This window comes from Danio aesculapii, chromosome 25 (genome assembly GCF_903798145.1).
Source record: "Danio aesculapii chromosome 25, fDanAes4.1, whole genome shotgun sequence".
NCBI lineage: Eukaryota > Metazoa > Chordata > Actinopteri > Cypriniformes > Danionidae > Danio > Danio aesculapii.
In genome coordinates this window covers 7,199,590-7,227,391 of record NC_079459.1, presented here as the reverse complement: position 1 = coordinate 7,227,391, position 27,802 = coordinate 7,199,590, and the positions used below count along the sequence as shown (strand labels likewise).

General features: G+C 34.9%; 1 protein-coding gene across 3 annotated transcripts in view; it reads right to left on the bottom strand.

Annotated features, from left to right (window-relative positions):
• Nucleotides 1-5,745: 5,745 nt before the first annotated feature.
• ces2b (carboxylesterase 2b) overlaps nucleotides 5,746-27,802 on the bottom strand; it is a 65,503-nt gene continuing 43,446 nt past the window's right edge. For 2 of the 3 annotated variants that reach the window (XM_056451619.1, XM_056451620.1), the window contains exons 36-61: nucleotides 27,662-27,734; nucleotides 26,935-27,095; nucleotides 26,099-26,288; nucleotides 25,877-26,015; nucleotides 25,657-25,790; nucleotides 24,384-24,537; nucleotides 24,199-24,303; nucleotides 24,009-24,107; nucleotides 23,760-23,906; nucleotides 23,586-23,669; nucleotides 21,709-21,856; nucleotides 21,479-21,628; nucleotides 21,228-21,300; nucleotides 19,907-20,067; nucleotides 17,864-18,053; nucleotides 17,637-17,778; nucleotides 17,421-17,554; nucleotides 14,539-14,692; nucleotides 14,349-14,453; nucleotides 14,156-14,257; nucleotides 12,607-12,750; nucleotides 11,606-11,683; nucleotides 11,377-11,524; nucleotides 10,739-10,888; nucleotides 7,898-7,970; nucleotides 5,746-6,113 (exon numbers count right to left, since the gene is read on the bottom strand). In XM_056451619.1, the coding sequence (XP_056307594.1) occupies nucleotides 5,930-6,113; nucleotides 7,898-7,970; nucleotides 10,739-10,888; nucleotides 11,377-11,524; nucleotides 11,606-11,683; nucleotides 12,607-12,750; nucleotides 14,156-14,257; nucleotides 14,349-14,453; nucleotides 14,539-14,692; nucleotides 17,421-17,554; nucleotides 17,637-17,778; nucleotides 17,864-18,053; nucleotides 19,907-20,067; nucleotides 21,228-21,300; nucleotides 21,479-21,628; nucleotides 21,709-21,856; nucleotides 23,586-23,669; nucleotides 23,760-23,906; nucleotides 24,009-24,107; nucleotides 24,199-24,303; nucleotides 24,384-24,537; nucleotides 25,657-25,790; nucleotides 25,877-26,015; nucleotides 26,099-26,288; nucleotides 26,935-27,095; nucleotides 27,662-27,734 (3,422 nt within the window). In that variant the 3' untranslated portion in view covers nucleotides 5,746-5,929. The remainder of the gene's footprint in view (nucleotides 6,114-7,897; nucleotides 7,971-10,738; nucleotides 10,889-11,376; nucleotides 11,525-11,605; nucleotides 11,684-12,606; nucleotides 12,751-14,155; nucleotides 14,258-14,348; nucleotides 14,454-14,538; nucleotides 14,693-17,420; nucleotides 17,555-17,636; nucleotides 17,779-17,863; nucleotides 18,054-19,906; nucleotides 20,068-21,227; nucleotides 21,301-21,478; nucleotides 21,629-21,708; nucleotides 21,857-23,585; nucleotides 23,670-23,759; nucleotides 23,907-24,008; nucleotides 24,108-24,198; nucleotides 24,304-24,383; nucleotides 24,538-25,656; nucleotides 25,791-25,876; nucleotides 26,016-26,098; nucleotides 26,289-26,934; nucleotides 27,096-27,661; nucleotides 27,735-27,802) is intronic. The other variant, XM_056451621.1, reaches the window with a different exon arrangement.

Sequence of the window (27,802 nt, the reverse complement as noted above, 5' to 3'; positions counted from 1 at the left end):
AACTAATAATAATACTATTAACAAACGTTTCTTGATCATCAAATCAAATCAAATAAATTACATCTTGAACAATATTTAATAACAAAAGGGTCGTTTTAAATTGTAATAATTTTTACATTTTACTGTATTTGAAATGAAATAATAAGTAAATAAATAAAAACCTTACTGATCCTGTACTTTGAAACCGGTAGTGAATCTACAGCAGAACGCCCATATGGTTGTATTATATTAGGCCTTTTCTTATCAGCTTTTTAATTAATTTATTTTTTATAACCTGGAAATGGCTATGGAGATGATTACGCGGATGTGAAATCCACCTTATTCTCTTCTGAGCGTGCCTCTGATACCTTATAGACACATCCCAAACTCCAATCCTGTGATTTTGCGCTTTAAAAATGATTTAGGCGTGTTTGTTCTCAACATGGCAACGTCTTTTAAGCATTTTTGTTCCATTCCTCAATCCACAAAATCCACTGTACTTGGAAAAGGCTTCCATACTTCTGTCAACTCTTGTTGAAAAACGAAAGACTTCCAGCTGCTTCAGCAGTGCAAATGTTGTCCATTTAATCACCTCATATTGCATCCATTATTATGTCGAAAGACGTAAACAATATCTGCCAAATTCTTTTATTTAATTTATATTTATAATACTGTTAAAATTGAAAACAAAACGATATGGAAGCTTTTGTTTGCCACAGAATAAAAAAATAAAGGTTTAATATAAATTGGCAATGTAATTTTTCAAATTTTGCCCTTTTTCAGTTGATTTATTTCTCACAATTTGGACTTTTATTTTGTAAGTTGATGTTGTTTTATTAATTACAATTTTGGCTTTTTTTCAAACGATTTTTCCTATACAAGCATGTTCTAAACTTGCGAATTTAAGTCTTGCATTTTGAAGGAAAAGTCTCATATTTTTAGAGTTTTGACTCAAAATTGTAAGTTTTCGCATTTAAATCATTTAGTTTTAAGTTGGAAACTAAAAAATTCAAGTCTTAATTTTAAATTGATAATTTGCACTTTTTTTCTACATTTGAGAGTTTATTAAAAATCCTGTTACATCTTTACAATTACGATTTGAACTTTTTTCTACATGAGCAAGTTCAAGTTATAAAAATTCAAATTTAAGTCTCACAATTTTGTCTTTTTTTTTATTGAATTAATTATGAATTTTTTACTATTCAGACTTTTTAAACTCTGAACTCCCATAATTTTCACTATTATGGATTTTATATCTTTTAATTTGTGAGTAAAGCTATAATTTTCTAATTGTCAAGTTGCCATTTGGGTATTTGTAAAGTTAACTATTTGAGTTTCTCATAATTTTGACTTTTTTCGTCATTACCATTTTTGTCATATTGTACATTTCTTACCATTTAAACTTTATTTCGTAAAACATCTCAGATTTCTACATTTATGACTTCACAATTTGACCTTATTTTCTCCACATTTGCGAGTTTTGATCAAAATCGTAAATTGCGAAAGATAAATTTAACTCTCAATATTTTTTCTTGAAAAAATGAATTTAATGAATTAATGAGTTTTATATCATAATTTAGACATTTTTTAATATATTTTTTTCTTTTCTTTAAACTCGACAATTACGTTATCTTGCATTTCTAAAAAAAAATATTACTTTCTCTTTTGTCACAAATATGGGATTTATCCAGCCTGATCTCACGAGGAAATGTAACTGTTTTACGTTTGTCAGTTTAGTGGCTAATTTGTCCAAATTCAGTTGTACGTAATTGTACGATTTTTAAAAGGAGGCACCAAACCCCACCCCTAAACCCAATTGTTATTGGGGATAAGCAATTCGTACTTAAACATACGAATTACATCGTATGAATTTATACGAATTAGCCACTAAATCAAAAATTAATGAATTGCCATGAGATAGCGTTGGTTTTATCTTATAATTGCAAGTTCTAAATTTGTAGTTGTAAAATTGCGATATTTTTTTTTTTTTTTTTTTTTTTTTTTTTCATAACGTTGAACATTTTTCAATATTGTGAACTTTATGAAATGTATTTTACCATGTAATTGTGTTCGTCTTGCGGTTCTACATTTTTCTTCTAAGAACTTGGTTTTGAACTTACTTTTTCAACGTCAAAATTGTTATTTATAAACCTAGAGTTACAAAGTAGTCCAAATTGTGAGGTATGAATTTGTCATTTTGAACTTTATAAACGTAAGTTATAAACGTAATCTTGGTTTTGAAGAATAGTCACCACTTCTCATAATTCATTTTCAGCCCGATTGCAATGTATATCTCACATTTTTGGGGAATTAAACATGCAATCTTGCTTTTTGGGGGGGATTTTTCCACACAATTTTGTTTCTGTCTTGAAATTCTATATTTTCTTTTTAGAACTGGTTTTCAAACTTACCGTTTTTAAGAGAAAAAAGGGCAAAATTGTGATTTATAAACCTAGAATTACAAGGAAAGGTAGTCAAAATTGTGAGGTATGAATTCGTCATTGTGAACTTTATAAACGTAAGTCTGGCAGTTTTACTTTTTCTTCTTTTAACTAGGTTTGGAACTTACCGTTTTTTTTTTTAAAGAAAAGGTCAAAATTGTGATTTATTAACCTAGAGTTAATAGTCAAAAGTAGTCAAATTGTGAGGTCTGAATCCATCATTGACCAAAAAAAGTGTGAATTTTTATTTCATTTATTATTTTTTTTATCTGTGACGGAAATAAGCTTCTATAACCCGGGAACTGATGACCACACAGACTGTCTGATTTTCTCCTGTGTTCCTCTTGCTGTGCAGCTCTTCCAAGTGCTCTTCCTTCCTTCCGCAGCGCAGACGTTTATCAGAGAAACTTTTATATTCGACTGCAGCATTACTAGCATTTGAAAATGAAAAAGAAATAAAAAAACAACAACAGTATAATGTAAAGTGAATATATATGTAAATGCGTTGAAAATATTTAAACCTTTATCAATATATTTGAGATTTGTTTTAGGGATGATTGTGTGTATATATATATATGAACTAATTTAAGTATATCGCCTGTGTTTACAACCTCAATCGAGTGATCATTGTTTCAAGTGGAATATGCTTATTGAATTGAACGTTTGCGTGGACTGATGGCGTACAACTATTGATTTTATTCCAAAAAAATATTTAGGATTTAAATCAGAAACGGAACCAGAATTAACCTGATGTACTTTAGTCCCCTTATTCCCAGTGGATAAAATCTAAATTGGCTCCATTTTGTTTTTTATTTAACGTCCTGATTCATAAACATCGTTTCATGTTGACTTTAAATGTTGACCGAGTTTCCCTCCATCTAAAATGACAATTAAATCGGCAAACCATTGTGCAAAAATTCTAATTTATACATTTGTGTCACTTAAGTATTTAAGTCACTTAACGAAACATGCAAATTTTATATTACACGGAACACAACTCCGTGGTGAACCAATGAATTTCGAAATGTTTTGGAACAGCGAAGTTTCGATTTAAGCTATTTTCTTGGAATCATACTTTTTTTTGCAATTGTAAACTTGAGACTAAGTTATAAATGTATACTTATAACTTAATATTTATGGATTTCAAGGTAAATTGTGGATTTCGAAATTTTTTGAAACCGCGAAGTTGCGATTTTTAGCCATTTGTTTGGAATCGTAATTTTTTTATGATCGTAAATTTGAGATTAAGTTATACATGTACACTTCTAACTTAATGTTTATGAATTTGAAGATGGATAGTGAATTTTATATGGCACTGATCACAACCTTGTGGAGAACCATTGAATTTCCAAATGTTTCGAAACAGCGAAGTTGTGATTTTTTGCTATTTTCTTGGACTTCTAAATTTTTCAGGATTGTAAACTTGAGGTTATAAATGTATTCCTACAACTTAACTTTTATGAATTTCAAGATAGATTGTGGATTTCGAAATGTTTCGAAACAGTTAAGTTGCGATTTAATAATTTTCTTGGAATCAGATTTTTGATTGCGATTTGTAAATTTATACTTGTAACTTAATTTTTATTAATTTCAAGATTGATTGTGGATTTTATATTGCACCAATCACCATTTAATTTCGAAACATTTCGAAACTCATGTTGCGATTTTTAGCAATTTTTTTGGAATCAAAATTTTTTTTGTGATTTGTAAACTTGAGATTATGTTATAGTTGTATACTTTACTTGTAACTTAATATTTCTGAATTTCAAGATGGATTGTCAATTTTATATTGCATCGATCACAACCCCGTGAGTAAAGTTGAATTTCTAAATGTTTCAAAATTGTCAAGTTGCGATTTTAGCTATTTTCAGGATTGTAAACTTGAGATTAAGTTCTACATGTATACTAATGACTTAATAATTATGAATTTCAAGATGGATTGTGGATTTTAAAAATCGCACCAATCACAACCCCTTGGAAAACAATTGAATTTCTAAATGTTTTGAAATGATCAAGTTGCGATTTTAGCTATTTTGTTAGAATTGTAATTTTTGTTCGCAATTGTAAACTTGAGATTAAGTTATAAATGTATACATCTAACTTAATATTTATACATTTTTGGATGGTTTGTAGATTTTATTTCGCACCGATCACAACCCCGTGGAGAATCATTGAATTTCCAGATGTTTTAGAACAGTCGAGTTGCGATTTTTAGCTATTTTCTTGGAATCGTTAATTTTTCATCATCGCAAACTTGAGATTAAGATTATAAATGTATACTTATAACTTAATATTTATGAATTTCAAGATGGAAAATTTTTTGTTTATTGCACCAATCACAACCCTGTGGAAAACCATTGAATTTTCTAAATCTTTCGAAATAATGTAACGAAGACCCGTTTACTGAAATAGCACAACCTTGCCGATTTGATACATGATCTGAACCACTGCTTTAAGACAAAAGATTAGTACGTTTCGAAGCTTCGAACGTTTTCAAGCTTCTTGAAGCAGTGTTTTGAAAGCAGCCATCACTAGTTTGATTTTATTCGAAACGTGACATATTAGTTGGTTAAGTTGGTTGCTAAAAATTCAAATTGCAAAACGTTTGTAACCAAAAATTACCTTTAAATTAGAAAAACTTTTCCATGTTCATTGTCGTGATTCACTTAGTTTTTCTGTTATGATAGTAATCACTGTGCCAAAAATGGCAATGTATGAATTTTGATTTACATCCGCCACACACTATTACAATCTATTTAGCAAATATAGTCCAAGTGACTTTCCATTCTAATAAAATTATCAGCGAAGCACTGTTTAAACCTGCAATTGTTTATAGCTGCTGTTGCAATTATGAGTTTCATTCCAAATACTATGTGATTTTCACTGTTTACTTTAGCTCTATTTAACAAGTTTTAATTCTGAGAGCATTTTTCCGAGCTTCTCTTTAATGTTTATCTATAAGACAATTTTGCAAAGCACTGTGCCGAAAACTGTAATCTACACACTTGTGCTGTCCTTTCATTTTATTGCTTTTAAGTGTTTGTTTCGAAGTGAAAACTTTATTATTTACGTGTAGCAAAACGGCTCAATTAGCGAGTCACATGTTTACATTTGATGTTAATCGACTATTTGAAAAATGTAAATCACTTGTCGATTCCATAATCAGAATATTGTCAATAGTTGTATTGCTGTCGTCCATGTAGATGCGAAAATCAAAATCTCAAAGCGCAAATTCGTGACTAGTTTGCACCCGTTGCATTCGAATTCAGGGAGGTTTGCAGCTTTAGCCTTGGTTTGTTCTCAATAAAATGGAGGGGAAAAAATGTGAGTGGTGTACGACTTTTATTTTTCAGTGCAAAACATTCGTTATTTCTTTCAAAATACAATCTGACGACTAAAGTTCAAAGCTCTTTAAAATTGCCATCAAAATATGTTAAAATAAAAGTGCTCATTTGATCTTCACATGGTAATATTCTTACAGTTAATCACAGTTAATTGTCTTGTCATTTTTACAGTTCTGAGTGCTTGGTTTTCCCTTTGCCTTGACGTATGAGTTCTGGAAGAGTCTTGGTCATGAACTCAAAGTGTTTGTGCTTCAAGTTTTTCCCAGGTCTCTGTTGCAGTCCAATGGCAAGATACTCATTCTCATTTTCATATTCAGGCCAGTGTGTCAGACCCGGACCATTGGGAGACCTGATGATGAAAACATACCAACATTAGACAGTCAAACAACATACTATTGATTTTCAAACGATGGCAACACAAAATGGTTTTGGTATTCCTGTTAGTCAGTAAAGACGCACAGTGAACAATTAGCTACTTTTGCAGTTGACATTATTGCATGTGCATTTACTGGACTTTCTTTTTCAGACAAAATTATAGGGAATATTATAAACAAGTTTGATTAGTATTTGAACCATTATTTAACACCCCAGAGAGCATATTTTAAAGGGATAGTTCACCCAAAAAAGAACATTTGCCATCATTTATTCAGCCTTCATTTGTTTAAACCTGTTAGTTTCTACTGTTGAACGCAAAACAAGATATTCTTTTTTGTGAACAGTTGTTTTTATTATTTCAGTTTTGTTTAATATAGAAAGCACACAGCATATGACTATCTTAAAACAACCCAGAATCCCCACCCCCCACCCAGGTAGACTTGTTCTATAATAACAGAAGTTAAAAGGTTGCTGTGTTACAAAAAAAAAGGAGAGAATAATGTAAAGCCAAATACAGAGTAGAAGTTAGGCAAGTACAAATAAATAACTCTTACATAAAGAGATGCATAAAGTACATATAAACAGAAAAGCTGTATATTAGAAGGAAAAAACTAAGGATTTGACAATATCAGAAGCTAAATTCCAGGACTTAACAGTTTTTGACTGAGCTCCATGTATACGCGCTGTCGAAAGTCCCATACAAATAATGTCCAGCAAAGATAGGCCCAATTGACGTCTACTCATAATATGAGGAGGGATCCAGCGGCAAACCAACATTTTCTTTTGTTGTATTAAGAGTGACATGTTAAAAAAAAAAAAATCGCTTAGGAAAAAACATACTGGAGTCAGTTCTACATCTTTTCCTAACAAAAATGAAGTGTCATGAGCCAGCTGAGACCAAAAAGAGTGCAGACAGCCCCAATAATACTGAAAATAAGTGCCAACTGTCCTCTGTAAGCTTAAATTACAATCTGGGGAAGGTGATAAATGCATATAAAATCACTTTAAAGGGGATAAATAGAGTCTATGTAATAGTTTCCAATGTATCATTTGATGATTCTGATTTTTGAGGAGGATGAAATAGTGTCCCAAGTTTGGTGAGAAAATAAAGATTCTACATCAAGATATTCTTAATAATATTGCCGAAAAACTGCCATTGACTTCCAAACTGCCATTGTATATTTGTATGCTATGGATGTCAGTGGCTGCTTTTTTCTAACATTGTTAAGAATGTATTGTTTTGTGTTCAACAGAAGAAACTCTTGAATGAGGAAATGTTCAACTGTCCATTTAAAACTTTGACATGCTGTGAATCTAATCTCAGAATTGTGAGTTTTCACACAACTGCAAGTTATAAACTCAAAATTGCAAGTTGACATCTCTGAATTTCTTCTCTAAAATTGCAACTTTATACTGCACGATTTAATTATAAAGAAGTCTAATTCTAACAACTAATTCTCATTAGATTATAAGTAGACTGTTAGGTTAGGGTTAGTGTAAATTGACATGTACTTGCAAAGTTTGTTTTAGTCAGTTAAATGTCTGTTTAGCAGCAGTATCAACAGATATTAGGCAGACAGTCTGCTAACACTCTAATTGACCATCAAAATAAAGTGTTACCCAATCTTTTATTTGTGATTTGTCAGTAGTCACTCACATAACCTTTCTGTCAAAACTTTATAGGATTATGGTGTCATGCTAATTTTCTCAGTTTACCATATCTGGCCAATAATAATAATAATAAAATAAATATTTTACCCAGTGTGTGCAAAATTCCCCCAGTAGGCCATCATAGTCCTGCAGAGCTCGTTTTCTTCTTCTGTGAAAGGAGCTGAAGAGGTACAAACATTCAATGATTAGTCGCTGTTTATTTCTGGTCCATTTGGATTATTTTTTTTCAGAAAAAACATCCAAAAACAGACCTTCCAGAGTTTATTTTTATTGTTATAAATTTTTATATCTGCAAACTTAAATTATAAACAGTATTTTCTGAATAATGGAATGATGAATAGAGATTCCCCAAATTCCCTCAGTAAAAAATGACTATTTCAAAATATTTTTTGAAAATTCTTAGTCACATGAACTTTTTTAGATGTTAGTATCAGTAAATAAGTTAACAATATCAAAATGTAACCAAATTTCCATTTAGAAGATGTCAACTAGACAGCTTGCCACATTTCACAAATCTTCTAACCAATCAAATGCTGTCTAGTATCTGACATGCTCCGCCCCCTTCAGTACGCTATTGTGAAATGCACTTAAGTTCAGTCGCTCTCACTGGCAGAGCCTTGACAAAAACAAAATACTAATGGCTGTTTACATTTTTTAAAGAGGGAGGGGCTACAATATGTCCCGCCCTCTTTTCACATTTCAGTTCAAATTAATAATTTTTTTTTTAAGTGGTAAAAAGAGATTTCCCAAAATCTCTCAGTAAAAAAACGACACTTCGACTCCATGTCAAAAAAGAAACATTTTTGAAAACTCAAAAAATCTGGAAGATTCCTGAAGTTTGCGTTACTTCAATATAAAGTGTTTAAGATGTTAGTATCTTGAGTAAGTCTTAAGGATATCAAAATGTAACAAAATTTGCATTTAAAAGATGCAAATATCCAAAGCTTGCAGTTTGTCGCTTCTCAGATATTCTGACCAATCGATGCTCTCCAGTATCTGACATGCCCCGCCCCCTTCAATACACCTTTGCAAAATGTGTTTAAGTTCAACTGCTCTCACTAGCAGAGCTGTGACTAAAATAAAAACGCTATTGGCTGTTTAATTTTTTTAAGTCTTAAGAATATCAAAATGTAACCATATTTGCATTTAGAATATATAAATATCCACAGCTTGCAGTTTGTCGCTTCTTAAATCTTCTGACCAATCAAATGCTCTTTAGTATCTAACATGCCCTGCCCCCTTCAATACACTATACACTACTGGCTCTTTAATTTTTTTAAGAGGGAGGGGCTACTATATGTCCCGCCCTGTCTTCATATTTCAGTTTAAATTACAAACCAGAGTTTATTTTTCATTCTTTATAAAAAAAAAAGTTTGTCTGCAAACAAATAATAAGCAGTATTTTATTAATTATGGAGTAATAAAAAGAGATTACCGAAATTCCCTCACTAAAAGACAACTCTTCGACTCCACCATGGCAAAAAAATAAACAAATTTGAACACTCTAAAATTCTTAGTCACGTGAATTCACAAGAATGTTTTTTTTTTGATGCAAGTATCTTTAAGTCTTAAGGATATAAAAATGTAACTAAATTTGCCCTTTAGAAGATTTAAATATCCCCAACTTGTAGTTTGCCACTTTTCAAATCTTCTGACCAATCAAATGCTCTCTAGTATCTGACATGCCCCGCCCCCTTTAATACACTATTGCGAAATGCGCTTAAGTTCAACCGCTCTCACTAGCAGAGCGGTGACAAAAATAAAAATCCTATTGGCTGTTTTTTTTAAAGTGGGAGGGGCTGTTATATGTCCCGCCCTGTTTTCATATTTCAGTTCAATTTACAAACCAGAGTTTATTTTTTATTCTTTATAAAAAAAATTGTCTGTAAACAAATAATAAGCAGTATTTTATCAATTATGGAGTAATAAATAGAGATTACCCAAATTCCCTCACTAAAAACCAACTCTTTGATTCCACCATGTCAAAACGAAACAATTTTGAAAATTCAGAAATTTTTAAAGTCATCGTGAAATCAAAAGAACGTTTTTTTTTAGATGTTAGTATCTTTAAGTAAGTCTTAGGAATATCAAAATGTAGCCAAATTTGCATTTAGAAGATATAAATATTCCCAGCTTTTAGTTTGCCACTTTTCAAATCTTCTGACCAATCAAATGCTCTCTAGTATCAGACATGCCCCGCCCCTTCAATACATTATTGCGCTTAAGTTCAACCGCTCTCACTGGCAGAGCGGTGACAAAAATAAAAATGCTATTGGTTGTTTTTTTTAAAGAGGGAGGGGCTACTATATGTCCCGCCCTTTCTTCATATTAGTTCAATTTACAAACCAGAGTTTATTTTTCATTCTTTATAAAAAAAAATTTCTGTAAACAAATAATAAGCAGTATTTTATCAATTATGGAGTAATAAATAGAGATTACCCAAATTCCCTCACTAAAAACCAACTATTTGATTCCACCATGTCAAAACGAAACAATTTGGAAACTCTGAAAATTCTTAAAGTCGTCGTGAAATTAAAAGAACGTTTTTTAGATGCAAGTATCTTGTAATAAGTCTTAAGGATATCAAAATGTAACCTAATTTGCCGTTAGAAGATATTAATATCCACAGCTTGCCACTTTTCAAATCTTCCGACCAATTAAATGCTCTCTAGTATCTGACATGCCCCGCCCCCTTCAATACACTATTGCGAAGTTCAACTACTCTCACTGGCAGAGCCCTGAGAAAAACAAAACACTATTAGCGGTTTTGGCTACTGGCTGTTTTTTAAAGTGGGAGGGGCTACTTTATGCACCGCCCAGTCTTCATATTTCAGTACTATTTAATGTCATCAATAATGGTGATAAATATTTGTTCATTTCCTCCTGTTCCCCTGCAGTGTCTTGTGTGTTTGTGATGCTGAGGTTTACCGCTGATTCTGAGATGGGCTTTAGCGAAGCAGGTGCCCTGGATAAAGTAGAGGTCATCAGCATGGTCCACACCCACGAAGCTGGGCCTCTTCTTCTGGATGATGCTGGGCGGATGCTGAAGCTCATACAGATACACTGGAGCTCCTGTGCCTACAGTAAAACACAGCTCTTACTCTTACATTACTGCATTCACCTACTCTAGTCAAAGGTAGTTTTCTGAGATAAATAACAAAATGGGTGGGTGGCTGGAGATGGGTCTGAAATACAGGAGACTCCTGGGAAAAACCGGAGTGTTGGCAGGTATGCTCACACATACACTCTGCACTCTGACTACTTCAATATTGTTGATATGCTGTGCTGGGCATTTCACTCTGTCAACCAATCGCAACAGGCTGTCATCGGTCCAATCAGCGCAAAGTAGCTTCGTGCAAAGGAGGGGTTTGGGAACAAATGAATTGCTGAATGAATCATATGGGAGTCGCTGGGATAATCAGGTAAAAATAAATGCAGATTATAGGACCATGAAAGTGTTTTTTGACCTTGCATGCACATCAGCCTGTTGTTGGAGACCCTTAAAACCAAAATATGACCCTTTTTAATGTATAATATGGGCTCTTTAATAAATGATCTCCTCTCACCGCTGTGGTATTTTGCCAGTTGTAGCGCAGGGATGTTAAACAGCACGTCTCCCATCATCTCCCGATAAACATCGCGGATTTCAATGGGGTCCTGTGTGTCGCCCAGATATTCCTTCGCCACCAGATCAATGATCCATCGATCCTTGGGCTGATTATAAAAGTGAAAGCAGATTCAGAATAAAGATGTTCAAATAAACTCTGGAAAGGTGTACTGTAAATGACGGCTTACATCAGGATATGTGAGCGTCAAAGCTTCAGCGATTTGCTCTCTTTTCAAGCCATTTATCCATTCAGGACCCAAGAAATACTGAAATAAAACATAAATTAATCACATGAATATACCATCAATGCATATAGAATATAGTAAAAGTGACATCAAAGTGGACAGTACAATAATAATATAAAAATTAAATATACAGTTGAAGTCAGAATTATTAGCCCCCCTTAGATTTTTTTTTCTCTTGTAAATATTTCCCAAATGATGTTTAACAGAGCAAGGAAATTTCCACAGTATGTCTGATAATATGTTTTCTTCTGGAGAAAGTCTTATTTGTTTTATTTCGGCTAGAATAAAAGTTGTTTTTAATTTTTTTAAAAGCATTTTTGGGTCAAAATTATTAGCCCCTTCAAGGATATTTTTTTTTTCGATAGTCTACAGAACAAACCATCATTATACAATACCTAATTACCCTAACCTGCCTAGTTAACCTAATTAACCTAGTTAAGCCTTTAAATGTCACTTTAAGCTGTATAGAAGTGTCTTGAAGAATATCTAGTCAAATATTATTTACTGTCATCAAGGCAAAGATTAAATAAATCAGTTATTAAAGATGAGTTATTAAAACTATTATGTTTAGAAATGTGCTGAAAAAATCTTCCCTCCGTTAAACAGAAATTGGGTTAAAAATAAACAGGGGGCGAATAATTCAGGGGGGCTAATTATTCTGACTTCAACTGTACGTGAAAAGCTAGTGAAAGCTAGAATACTACAATAATCATTTTATTTTTTATTTTTTCAATTATATTTTAAGGGACTCATATATAAATTTAATAAATAAACATATAAATAACATTTATAAATAAATATAATACACACTATAAATAAATAAATTATATTTGGCTCTTCGATTTAGTAAAAAAATAGATACAATAAATACAAAAATTATAAAATATATTAATTGAGTATTAAAAAAAATAATACTTGTATCTATTTGAATGTAATATACTTACTTCAGCCAACAAGAAGCCAAACTCGTCGTTGTTAATGCCGTTGATGAGAGGAACTTTACTGAACTGTTGTTGCTCAACGATCTCCTCGATGGGTTTGGGAAGGAAATAAGAATCTACAGCAATGGAGAAGTGCATCATCTGGAACTGCAAACACAATGCAAACAATTACACAATTAATTGCTAACATCAATCACAGGAAATAAAGTACATGTATTTGTGCTGAACGTTTTGAGTACACATCACTAGACATATAGTGCACGTCCAGTCCAAAAATGCCAATAAAGGCATGGGCTGGTATAAGATTCTGATAGTATGATATCCTTGTATAAAAATATCACGGTTTCACGGTATCACGGTATTGTGATTACTGCTCCAAAATAAGTTCTTTTTAAATGTCTGGTTTAAAAGCAGCAACTTTTTTCATCCATTGAACACAATATATTTTATTTGAAGAAACATCTAAAAGATTTTGGACAAGCAGTTTTGGATGTGGAGGTTTCTTTTCTGCTGGAGATACTGTTGCCCTAAAAAATGAAATAAAATAGTTGTGAAAAACATGAAAAAATGTAGAAGATTCTTATGTAGAAGAACCACTTCCTGCCCTCCATCTGAATTTCACGCCTCATCAACGGCATCATGTGAAAACAACCTATATAGAGAACAATGTCTGATTTCTGACCGAGATCACCCATTCTTCTTTAATACTAGTTATAAATGACTAGTTTTGCTAGTTTTGTGATGAACAATTCATCTGTGTATGGTATTAGGAAAAAAAAAAGTTCTAATCTGAAACTAAAATCCAAAAATGCACTTCCTGTTATTTTCAGTTAAATTCTCATATTATGTCTGTCTGAGGAATTGGGTGTGGCTAACACATTTAACCACGCCCCTCCAACTGTCAGCTTTGACAACAAACAGAAATGGTGAGGGGAAGGAGTCTGTTAAGGTTGTAACAAAGAGCATAGAATCACCAAGAGGTGACACTCTAGTGCGATTTGGGAAACCGCCACTAGATACCAGTAGTGTCACGCGGTAGCCATTTTGGAATGAACAACAGCATATTGTCTGTAAAGTCTGTAAAATAAATTATTAAAAGTACTAATGATTGTGAAAGTAAGTGTTGTATTGTCATGTTTCAGGTTGTATCTCAGCTTTAATGCGCTTTTTAAATAAATAAATAAAAAACAAAGCAGCTGCTTGCCATCGCAACAGCAATAAGATCCAATGGACGGCCGATCGATTTCACTCCAAAATGGCGGATATGCCGGGCTGTTGCTTGGTGTTGCTGTTGCAATGGAACATTCTATTGAGTGTCGCCTCTTGGTCAATTCTAAGCCCTTTGGTTGTAATAACTCTTCTAAAACCCATTTCCTGATCTTTCTGAATAAAATGCTGACTTTACTACATCCAATCATCTCGCAGTAGAAAAAACAAGCCACACCCACTGTTTGCTTAATTAATATTCCATTTCTCTAGGAACTGGATCACAATACCAAAAAACAACAGTCGCAGCTTGCGGTTCATGTGGACTTTAATAAATATTTCCAACCTTCATGGAACATTCCAGAGCCTCCTCTTCAGACCAGTGCATGATACAGTCGACAATCCTTGCTGAACTGCTGCTGTCACAGTCGCATTGTTTGGCTGCAGCCTAAAATAAAAATCAACGCTAGAGCTTAATTTAAATAATAACATGATGAAAATACGCAAATATGAAAACATATATATATATATATACATACCTGGGCTCTCTGAAAAGGATCAGCCATGACTAAACCATCCCAGAAGACAGTTCCACTTTCTGCAATGGCGCGATGAAACAGTCCAGACGCCAGTGGGGAAAGAATCTTGAAGACATGATGATTTTGAACATAAATTAATGATTCTAGATTAATGATTTAGACTAATTAAGATATAAATAAAGACACATACCAGCGTGGATACACTGATTCCTCCAGCAGACTCTCCAAAGATGGTCACTGATCCAGGATCACCACCGAAGCTGTGGATGTTCTCCTGAACCCACTGAAGCGCAGCTACCTGATCCAGAAGACCATAGTTTCCTGGTGCATGCTCGTCTCCGGTGCTACAAATAGAAAATACTATTTATTATTAAAAATAAAATAAAAATTATAAATAAAATAAAATAATCAAAATCTCTAATTAAAACTATGTAATATAAATATCAAAATAGAGCTTAAATTGAGTATACGAGTGATGTAGCAAAATGATGAATGAAACGCCCATTCCACAATAAATATTTTCATTTTTCACTATTTTGTGAAGAAATCTAATGATTGATTTCAGCCCTACAAGACCTTTATTTCAATATTTACATTTGTAAAAATCTTTAGATTAAAATATCAACAATGATATGCAAAAACATGTATTTATATGTTATTTTAATAAGTTATAATGAAATAAAGAGAAAAACATCTATATTTATCAATTTGTTAGGGAGTATTATTATACAGCTGTCTGGAATGCTTGCTTCTGATTGGTCAGTCGCGATATTCAAGGTATGTTATTCTACGATAACAACCACTAAATAACACAGGCTCATCCGGGAACTTCAAATCACCTTGATCATCAGTGAAAAGGTTCACATCCATACATTTACATCCACATTCATATATATCTGCTTGTCTGTCACGCCACTGTTTTGGACTTTTTGGAACCACCGTAAATAAATAATGCGTAGGTCTGTATCATTAAACCAATTTAGTCTCTGTCCGAGTTTTTGACTATTTGCCACAATCTTGTGACTGAATAATGTACAGGTTAGTGCAGTGTTTCCCAACCCTGTTCATAAAGGCACACCAACAGTACACTCTTCCTCTGTGTCGAGTTTCCTTGCCAGTGTTTTGTGTTTTCTGAACACTACAAGTAGCTGAAACTCGCTCATTCAGAGGCGGGAACCGGCGGACGTGCAACAACGTTAATCATAAGGTAAACACAAATCAAACGTTTCCATATGGAGCTCCTTCACAGGACTCGACACTTGTAAACACTCGCTCCATCAGGGGCTTGTGGCTCTCAGCACCACCCACACTCATCACAGCTACCCAGCCGACCAATCACAGAGCTTGCGCTACATGTTGTTGCGACATGTAGTTAAATTTTTTGAGAGGTGAGCGTGAGCATCGGCGAGGGCTATGCGACCATCTGAAGGCTGCACCAGAACATAAGCGTGCGCTTGACGCAGAAGTATAAATCAGCCTTTAGTGTAAACTCTATCAGTTGTTTTTCCTTTCTGTCAGCTTACATGGCTCAGAACTATGCTTTATTTGTAATTTTTATATTTTGTGGCAAGTAGCCATGTAATAAGTGGGATAAAGTACATCCAGGAGGGTTGTTTTCGCAGAATAAATCCCTATATTATTTATACAGTATTACTGGTATAACCAGGGTCGGACTGGGACAGATTTTTAGGTACAGTTTCTGAACCTCAGGCCGCTGTAGCTAACAGCAAGTGGCAAATCGGGGTGTTGGTGATGGGGTGCGATCGATAAGAGAAGAGGGGGGGTAATAGAGTGGAGGAACTATGACGTCACCTTGTAGGCTACTTGGCTATATCCCTATAGGATTTTCCCATAGGCCCGCTTACCTTAACAGATGATAGAAATGAGGCGTGAGGGACAAGTCTATCAAATGCCTGCAAGTTCCATCATGGATCGAAAACAACATTTATTATTCTTAATATGTCACAAAGTACAGCGAAAAGCAGCCCATACAGTCACATATGCCATACATTTTATGGTGGAGTATAAATATTGCAGTTATGACAGAGTTAAATGACAGAGTTAAATGTGTTCAGATGAAGAAAAAACCAACGAAAAGTCTATTGATCATGTTAAAATGACAGTTAACGAGTGTTTTTCTTAAACATTTATTCACACGTTTACATTACTGAGAGAAGGAAAGAGACAGACTGCACTGGTAAGCAGTATCCCCATAATATCGTTGAATTAAAATATCTGATCAGCAAATTAACCTGTCTCGACAGTCTTTACAAGTGAAGGAATTATCTACACACAATATGATTTATCAATTAGAAAAACACAACAAACTATAATATACTATTTATGAAAATACTTAAATGACAGACAAATCTACATGCATAATGCAATCGAGCTGCGTTTTAGACCAGTTCAGCTCGATGACGTATAATGTCTCCGACACCGCCTCTAGTCTCATTTAGCAACTTGATAGCATCCGTCATTTTAAAGAAGCGTAACCTATTAAAAAAATCAAGAGTGTGATGTAACTGATGCGTTTTATGTCATAGAATAAAACGTGAAAGTATCTTGAGTTTGTGTTAGCCTAGAACCTTATTTAGGCGATTTAACTGAAATCCTGTTGAAAAAACCCATTGACTTTGGCACGAGGGAACCGCAACTGCTAAAATGCTAACTCGCTTCCGGGTTTTTGCATACAAATTAACGTCATAGTTCCTCCACTCTATCGATAAGTTAAGAGCTTATGGGGGGGAGGGGCGTGGCGATCTATAAGTGAAAAAGGGAGGTGGGGGGTTTTTGTGGTGAGTAAGTGAAGGGTTAGGAGGTTTGAATGTGTGGGTGGGTGATCAGTAAGTGAAGAGCCGGAAGGTGGGGGGTGGAGGGTGTAGAAGGGGCAGGCCAGATTCACGGTGGCAGGCCAAATTGATCATAGGGCCACAGGGAAATGTCCTGGTGCTCCCTATGGCCAGTCCGTCCCTGGGTATAACCCCTCCCCCTTTGAGGGCAGCCATAATGCTAAAGTGGCCCTCAGTGAAAATGAGTTTGACATCCCTGTTTCTCTAGTCTTTAACCTACCTTAGGAACCCCAGAAGACCCAATCTGTACTGAATGAGCACCACGACCACATCCTGATATGCAGCCAGAACAGAGCCATCATACACTGAAGCTGATCCAAGAGAAAGTCCTCCACCATGAATCCAAACCATGACCTGGTACACACAATGAAAAACAATCTCAAGCCTTATTGCACAAGGACACTGAAATCACAACCACAAAAACACTTGAACTTACTGGTAACTTCTTGTCTTCTTGTCCGGGTTTGACTGGGGTGTAGATGTTGAGATACAGGCAGTCCTCTGAGACCTCAGGAACCTCCACATCCATCGATAGAAACTTCAGTTCAGTCACGGTCATTTGCCTTTCCTGGAGGCACCTGAAGAAACCGTGCTAGCTTTAGATAAGGGAATTGATTGAACAAAAACCTCTGAATTGAAATATGGTCGTGGGCCTTTTCTTACATCCGTGGCTGTTTGGTGGCATCTCTCACTCCTTGCCATTTCTCTGCAGGCTGTGGTCGAGCCAGTCTCAGGCGTCCTACAGGCGGCTTGGCGAATGGCACACCTAGATAACTATTGACTATTGTGTCCTTGCCCTTCACAGTCAGGAAGGCACCTCTCAGAGATCCTAGTTTTGTTTCTACTACAGGTCCTGGAAATAAATTGATTAAAAAAAAAATGTAAAAATAAAACGTAACTTGACTTAAAGTACCCCATTACAGTTTTTAAATATTTTTGATTTTGTCTTGGAGGTTTCCTACAACAGTAGTACATTCATCTAAGATCAAATAACACAATTATTTTCATAACATACATTATAGACTCCGTTCTTTACACACAGTGTCTAAAACAGTTCAATCCACGATCTGTTTTCTTTTAACTCCACATTTCCAAGAGTCTGTTGTGATTGGTCAACTGCCTAGAGCTCATTGCTATATCTGAATAGAAGTTGGCTGTGGCATCATGGGATAGCATAGCATCTATTGGATGCACACTTCAGAACCTCGCCAAAAGTAGTAGGTCATCTGGACTTCTCACATTCTGTTTTGTGAATACTATGAATTCGGACATACTACTCGGCTCGGATACGGTTTTTAATGTACTATATAGTATAGAAGTATATGATTTTGGATGCAGCCTAATGCCGAGTTCAGACTGAATGATTTTAGCCCTGATATGAGAGAATCGCAGATCAGTCGGCGACACTTGTGAGATATTTGGTGTGCTAAACATCTGGAGCTGTCAGCAATTCAAATCACGCCATGTGAAATGTTTTCTGATTGAAAATAACATCCGCGATCGCCTACAGCCAATGAGAGGACAGCATTCACTAGCACGGGTACCTGCAGGCCAGCAGGAGGCTGGGGGAGAAGTTAAAAGCGCTCATTTTCAGTTTATCTGGACCCAAGAAATGGAGGAAAAACTAGTGTAAATTTGTCAGGAGCACTAGTGTCTGTTTGACGTGTCATCTAAGCAATATCACAATCAGGTCGAAAAGTAAAAAAAACATTGAGGAGAAATTGTTAACTCTCTTCAAAAGCCAGGTGAGCAACACACGTTTCTAAAGCTGAAGCCTTCTTTTTGCATTATGTAGTTAATAACGAAAGATATATTACGTGACCTCGCGTTGTTTTCATGTCATTTTTCGCATTTGTTTGGTTGTGAGACACAGCTTGGACAAAGTTGTCTGTGATTCTTCCTATTTTAAAGTCATGCAGTGTGAACTCTCCTGTCGCCAATCCATCCTACAGTGTAAACACAGCACCGAAAAAATGCTAACCCAGATAGTCATGCAGTGTGAAAACATCCGTGACATGACTACTTTGAAAATCCTGCAGTCTGATCTCGGCATTAGACTTCAGAACGTCCCCTTAGATTAATTTTCACTGTGCATTGAGGGAGCAAACACTTCAGCGCAATGAAATCATTATGTGATTGAGACAGCACTTAAAATGACTGATGCCCTGATTAGTGCGCTGATAACTGAACAAGGGAACGAATTGAAACGCACCCAAATTTTTATAACACAGCATAAGTAGGCAAAATGGACAGCAACAACAGAGTTTTGAACCACAGTACAGTTCCAAATCACTACTCTGAAAGATTTCAGAAGGCTTTGGGGGTGGGATGCATAAGAATTGAGTCCGTTTGAGGACCAAAACCTGACAAATGTCTTGAAATACAACATTTTTAGTGTCTTTAGGAGTGGTAACCATTGTATAAGCAGAATAATTGACTCTCGTCCATTGAATTATTAGACATTATTCAACACACTGTTGTCAATTACTATCCCTACTTTACTACATCCAATCAGCTCGCTGTAGAAAAAACAAGCCACGCCCACTGTTTTATCATTTAATATTACGTTTCTCTAGGAACTGCCTCACAATACGAAAAAAAAAACAGTCGTAGCTTCTGGTTTATGCAGACTTTAAATAACTTTAAATTAAACACATTATATATTTGCTTTTTGGTTTTACAATTATTTTAAAACCGATCACTTGCCTTCCTTCCACTCTTTTATTATCTGTGGAAGTTCCTGGGTCACATAATGAAAGTGATTTCCCTTAAAGTTTTTGCTGGCTTTCTGTTCCAGTCCAATGGCGAGATACTCAGCTTCAGCTCCAAATTCGGGCCATTTTGTGAGGCCTGGACCATTCGGAGACCTGCCAACAAGGTCATTCAGAACAAAACAGGCATTAAGAAATACTCACCATCATGTTGTTTCAAATCTGAGACTTTCATTTATCTTCGGAATACAAATTAACATAAAATCGGAGAGCTCACTCATCCTCCATTGACAGCAAGGGTTCCCGACCCATACATGTCCAGAAACGTACTGAAAAACATCCTCAAAACAGACCATATGCCTTCAGTGGTTCAATCAGAACAGTTTCAAATTACGTGAATATGTTTGTGTATTGAGTTTAATGAATTTATTCAGCAGTTTCTTCTCCTCAGTGTCAGTACATTGCGCACATTTATGAGCACGGTGCAGTGACACCTTTCTGGCCTTTAAAACGAGTCAGGGCCAAAACATCATCATTTGTGTTCCGAATATGAATGAATGTCTCAGGTGTTTAAAATGACACAAGAGTGAGTAATTAATAACAATATTCATTTTTAATTTAACTAACCCTTTAAAAAGTGAAACTGTTATATATATATATATATATATATATATATATATATATATATATATATGTATATATATATATATATAACTGTTATATATAATATATATATGTAATGTGCTTGTTTGTAATAATTCACCTGAAACTCTGATGCTTCAAAAGTGTTCATAGAGACCAAAAGTAGAAGTTCATATGAATCAAGCAAAAAAATACACCTTACATTCTCACACACTTTGCTGAGTCTTGTTTATTTCCTGTAGCATTACGAAGCATTGTGCTTGCCTTGCCCTACCCTGTGTTCTGATCCTCGCCTTGTTAATTGTTATTTGTTGTTTGCCGCCTGAACTGATCTCTTTGCCTTTGATTACTCTTTTGGATAACCTGCATACTTTTGTCTGTTCCTGTTTGACCATTGCCTGCCTGACTATGCTATTAATAAACTGCATTTGGACCCTCACCTCCATTGTTACCCGACCCCTTATGTTATGTTTCAAAGACTTTTATTTCTTATAGTTGTGAAGCAACATGAGGGTGTATAAACATTAACAACATTTTCATTTGGTGTTGAAGTAACCCATTAATGTTAATCGTAATTAATTACAAAATACTGAAATTAAGTAATATCGTAATAAATGTTAGCATTTTTAACTAAACCTGTAGAAAACTGTTTTACCTGCAATGTCACTACTTACCCAGTGCGGGCAAAATTTCCCCAGTAAGTCATGGTAGTTCTACAAAGTTCATTCTCTTCCTCGGAGAATTCACCTTAATTAAGGAAGAAAAAATAAATCTTAGTGTTAAGCAAAATAGCTATGAGGTGCTTAAATTGATATTTCATAATTTTCTCTTCCCTTTCATTTGTTCCATTTTTTGGGTGAACTATCCCTTTAACTTGCATTAGAACCATTAAGACTGTATACATTTTAATACATAAACACTGTACCTTCCACCTTTATGTGTCCATTTGCAAAGCAGTCACCAAAAACAAATAAAAGTTCATCTCCGTGGTCACATCCAACAAAACTGGGTCTTTTGTTTTGATATATGCTGGGACGATGCTGGAATTCATACAAGTACACTGGTGCGCCAGTATCTGTGACAAGAATTAAAAAAAAAGCTAAATAAACTGACATATTTGGTGCAGAAATACAAATAAACACAGTTAAATCTCACCTCTGTGGTAATTGGCTAGTTTGCGAGCTGGGATGTTGAAAAATAAGTCCGTCATCATCTCTCGAAAAGTGTCTCGGATTTGGATTCTGTCCGTAGATGTGCCCAGATACTCATTTAAAACAAACTCAGCAATCGCCTCATCCTGAAACTAAACGAATTATCATTTAAATTGATTAATTAGTTTACTTTGCATTCAAACTTGCACGGTTTATCGTCTGTGATTTATCAGAACATTTTTTTATTAGAACAATTAGAATTGCAGTAATGTTATAACATTTATCTTGTTTAACTAGTAACTAGGGCTGGGCGAAATGGCAAAAAATGCAATCTCGGCCCAAGACTAAGCTGAACAACTGTGATCTCCAATCCCTCAGATGGCACTGCATTCATTTGTAAGCGATATCACCACATGGGCCCAGGACTACTTTGGCAAACCTTTGTCAAGTACCACAATACGTAGCTACATCCACAAATGCAGGTTAAAACTGTACTGTGCCAAAGGGGAGGCCCTATGTTAACATTGTCCAGAAGCGCCGTTGACTTCTCTGGGCTTGGAGGCATCAGGGATGGAACATGACACAGTGGAAACGTGTACAACCTGGAGGAGTTCAGATCGCCCCAAGTACGTAACCTGGGCATAACATCAGACCAGAACATAAAATTTGATAAACATATCTCAAAAGGGGTTGGAAATATCAATACGGTCATGTTCAACTGTGGTAGCATCTTTTAATTTGGCAAAATTTCTATTTTTATTTTTTGCTCTTTTTATTGTTACACTCTCTATGTTCTTTCCTATTATGTGCCTATTGCTGTTACTGTTTTAATGCTTATATTGTTTATTTGTTTTTTCTCTGTAAAGCACTTTGTACAGACTTGTGGAAGTTGGAAACGTGCTATATAAATAAATTGAACTTAAACTACTGTGTTCAGATAAATCAGTATTACAGGTACTTTTATTAGGAAAATTGGACACCATGTGCTCCAGACCAAAGAAGAAAAGGGTCATCCAGACTTGTTACCAGCAACAAGTGCAAAAGCCAGGGTCTGTCATGGTATGGGGTTGTGTCAGTGCGCTTGGCAAAGGTAACTTGCACTTCTAGGGTGGCACCATTAATGCTGAAAAGTACATAAAGATTTTGGAGCACAATATACTGCCTTCTTTTCCAGGGACGCCCATGCATATTTCAACAAAGCAATGTAAAACCACATTCTGCACACATTACAACATCCTGGCTGCGGAGGAAGACTTCATCACTTGGTGTCTTCAGTCCCTGAACGTCTTTTAAGTGTTGTAAAAAGTAATGACAACATTACAAAGTGGTAAATGCTTTACTGTTCCAACTTTTTTTTAAAGCGTTGCAAGAACCAAAATTTGAGATATGTATTTATTTGAAAAACAATGAAAATCATGAAGAACACATTAAATAATGTTTGTTGTTTTGTCTGTAATGAAATACAAGTCAAAGTAAATTTAGAAATCACTACTTTCTTTTTTTATTTGCATTTTGCATACTGTCCCAACCTTTTTCTGATTTGGGGTTGTAGATACTGAGATACAATGGGGATATGTTTTAACAATTGTATTATTATATGCATATTATTAATGTGTTATCTAACATTAACATACAACCAGTATAGGTCCTATGGTAAAACCCTGGGGATGCCACAAGAGATAGATTTTTTTAAATGCAGAAATTACTGAAAGAGAACAAATAAACTAAACAAGCCTAACAAAAACTATATTATGTTGGGGGAAATTGAAGGTACTTGTAAATGATAAACTAAGAGCTTGATTACAAATGAAGAGCTTAAAAGACATAAAGATTTCTTTCAATTGTTTTGCACTGAATGTATTTGCTTTCAAATTGACTTACCTCTGAATTAAAAATGGCAAATGGCATAAACGCTGTGACCTGTTCTCTGTCCATTCCATCTATCCATCCCGGGGGTGCATGCATCTATGGAAAGACGACGATTATATTAACATAGACTGATATTTCTGAAGTAAATGGTTGCATTTTACAGTCGAAATGACAATTTCCCATTACGTTAGCTAGAGTAAAGCCACCATCGTCATCAGTAACTCCAATCATCAGAGGCACTTTGTTAAACTCTTTCGACTTAAGAAGTTCATTCACAGGCTTGGGAAGGAACTGGCCGTCAACCGTGACTCCACCATGAAGGTTTGGTGCTTCCTGTTTTATGAACCAAATATATGCAAACACACCATTATACACTGATATTAACATCATACTGATATTAATTTAATAATTAATGTGAAAAGTTGTAATGCAAACCCTTGCAATCTTCAATATGTCCTCTTCGGTCATCTGCATAACACAGTCAACAATCTTCTTAGGGCTGGAAATATCACAGCCAGATGTGTTGCCTAAAAGCTTCAAAATGAAATGTTTGCACCTTTTAATGGAACATCTGTACCTCAGAGTTAAATCAAATGAAAACTGAACATTTTGAATTGTAATTTACTTGAGCGATTGGCAGTGGGTCGGGAATCAGTTCACCAAAGATTGCCGCTGTACCGCTTTCTGCAATGGCACGGTGAAACAAGTTGGCAGATAATGGAGAAAGGACCTACAGGAGATGTAGAGAAAATCTTTTAAAAAATGCATGGTTATATATTTACATAAAGCCATATCTCAGACAATCCTTACATGTAAAGATGAACTGACTCCTCCAGCAGACTCTCCAAAGATGGTCACTGATCCAGGATCTCCACCAAAGCTGTGGATGTTTTCCTGAACCCACTGAAGCGCAGCTACCTGATCCAGAAGACCATAGTTTCCTGGCGCATGCTCGTCTCCGGTGCTAAATGGTCATTTGTTAGAGAAATAATGTTTCAGACATAAAAAATAATGGTAACATTCACTTACAATTCATGTTATTAACTATTGGCTTATTACCAGCGTATATGCAGGAATCCTAAAGGTAATTTCAATACCTTTTAAAGATTTTTTAAAGACCTTTCCAGAATATTTTAAGACCTCATCACCACTTCAAGTTCTAATCAGTATCAAACCTTTTATTAACAGTTGTTAATAAACAGTTGTAGTTAAATAAATCAATGGAGCACAACCGTGCAACAGAACTCAGACAAGCTCGGAAGAAACAAACCTTGAAAGAATAAATCATGCGGTTGTTTTCAGCGACAGACTTCAGTCACTGTTTAAACTCATCTTTCTCCAACCAGGAGTATCCAAACTTGCAATTTCCCATTTTGTCGTCTGTTTTGCTCTATTGTTTCGCTACATGTGGAGAGCGTCACATCACCTTCCCGCATTTGTCCCAATTTACGTGACATCACCCAGACAGAGGAGCTTGGTCGGACGCGCACTGACCCGAACCAATTGCGAGGAGAGCATGGCATTGTTAATAATAGAGGAGGACAATAAATATATTTATGCTTTTTTGGAGTCAAACATTTTGGACAATGCTTAAACAAAATTTAAGACCTCGTAAAAACGTGATTAAGACTTTAATACCTTTTAACGACCTTAATTTAATTGATTTATCAACTTTTTTACTTTTTAAGACCCCGCGGACACCCTGATTATCTGCCTATTATAAATATAGTAACTGTTCATTAGTAAATTATAAGATTATTATTAGAAGTATGGTCTTATTCTGCATCCCTAATCCTACTCAAAACCTAAACCCAACTTCTACCTAACTAACTATTAATAAACAGCTAATTAGTGGTTTATTAAGCTAGCAGAGTTAGTTAATGGTTTGTTAATACCGTGAATTGTGACCTAAACTAAAGTGTAACTAAAATAATTACATTTATAGTTATCTTTTACTCATATTTTGAGAAATATTTAGAACAGATACAAATAGAAAAGAGCCCATAGTTGAAGAAACACCAAGTCAAAGTTAGCATTTTTTAGAAAACAACTTCCAATATTGTAAATCTATATATGATTTTACCTGAAAAATCCAAGTAGGCCAAGTCTGTACTGGATCTCGACTACCACTACATCTTGATAAGCAGCCAAAGCATGTCCATCATAAATGGAAGCAGATCCCAAAATTAAACCCCCACCGTGAATCCAAACCATGACCTTTAAGCACATTATAAACATAAAAAATACATTAATGAAATACATATTTATCTCAAACTCAAATGTAATTCAAACCAAATACTCACAGGTAACTTTTTGTTGTCTCCAGATTTGGAAGGAGTGTAAATATTGAGGTAAAGACAATCCTCTGATACTTCAGGGACATCAGTACTCATTGAAATATTATTTAACAGTTCTAAAACTTTCTCCCTTGGCTGGAGACACCTGAATAAGTGAACAAAAGGGTAAATTTCTTCAAGATGAATATGGCTGATCACTTTAGTTGATTAGCTGTGTTTTATTCTCACATGGGCGGCTGTTTGGTGGCATCTCTCACTCCTTGCCATGCGACTGCAGGCTGTGGTGGAGTCAACCTCAAAGGACCTACTGGAGGCTTAGCAAATGGTACAGCAAAATAGCTACTAATGACCGAATCCTTGCCCTTCGCCATCACGTAGGAACCTCTTAGAGATCCTAATTTGGTGTTTACTACAGGTCCTGTCAAAATCAGATGTGTATATATAGGTTAGAGCCAATAAAAAACAACAGAATAGCATTATACTTTCAAAGCTATACAGTCCCTTCAGGATATAGCAGTGACAGTTTTTGTGAATATATCTGCAGCCTAAAATGGCTTTTCTTAAAACATATGCTGATATTTGCTTCAATTCTTGTGTTTTGCTGTAAAAGAACATAGAAAAGTCACATTTTTTGATCTCATGAACCATTTGGCTCACAAATCACATATGGACTGGCCACTCTATGTAAGTTTCTAATTAAATAATAGTATTAATGCAAAAAATAAGAGCATTAATTTGGAGTTTTTATATACATGTGTACATATATGTATATTAGAACCAATGAAAACGACAGACTAGCATTATGCTAACAGTTACAAAGCTATTCAGCCTCTAGAGGATATAGCAGGGACACTTTTTGTATATCTGTGACCTAAATTTACAATTTTGACTGGCTTTTCTTAAAACATAAGCCATTATGTGCTTCATTTCTTGTATTTTGCTGTAAAAATATACAAAAATCTTCTTGATCTCATGAACCATTTAGTTTACAATAGTATTATGGCAAAAAATAAGAGCATTAAACAGTTCTTTATTATATACCAATTCCAAAACAAATCACTTGCCTTCCTTCCACTCTTTTATGATCTGCGGGAGCTTTTCAGTCATGAAATGAAAGTGATTTCCCTTAAAGTTTTTGCTGAATTTCTGTTCCAGTCCAATGCCGAGATACTCGGCTTCAGCTCCATATTTCGGCCACTCTACGAGGCCTGGACCATTCGGATTCCTACCACCAATGAAAAACAGAACAGACATTATAATGTGAAACTGTCATTTGGAATAGTTTGCAGTCTTATTTGTGTAGTTTACAAGAACAAAATAGTGTATAATGACATGGGAGTGACCTAGTTATTACAACATTGAGGTGGTTTACGAAGACATCTGTTGTGTCCTTGTAATTCAAAATGCTTAAAACATACTTAATAGTGACTTTTGACATTCAAAATTTGCCAAAGGTTTCCAGTGAGGGTTGGGTTTAGGCGAAGGTCAATATAATAAGTGATTTTGACAGTATAAAACACATTATGCCTATGGAGAGTCATCATTAACCATCAATACCAACTTGTGTGTGTCATAATTAATATAAATAATTTTGGTTTCTCTAAAACCATGGAAAACAGACAGTACAATATATAAAAAGTGATTTATTTTAGCTAACCAAGGTGAACTTGAGAATTTCGAAAAGTATATGAATGTATTACATAATTTGTATATAAAACAATACGTATGCAGATCTACATTTCTCCAGCTTAACCTATAAGCAACTGTAATATCACCAGTGCCATCACTTACCCAGTGCGAGCAAAGTTTCCCCAGTAAGCCATGGTAGTTTTACAAAGTTCATGTTCTTCCTTTGAGAGTTCACCTGCATTATGAGGTTAAAACAAGAAGATTTAATGTTAGGAAGCTTAAATGTGCCATCAATTCCCATTA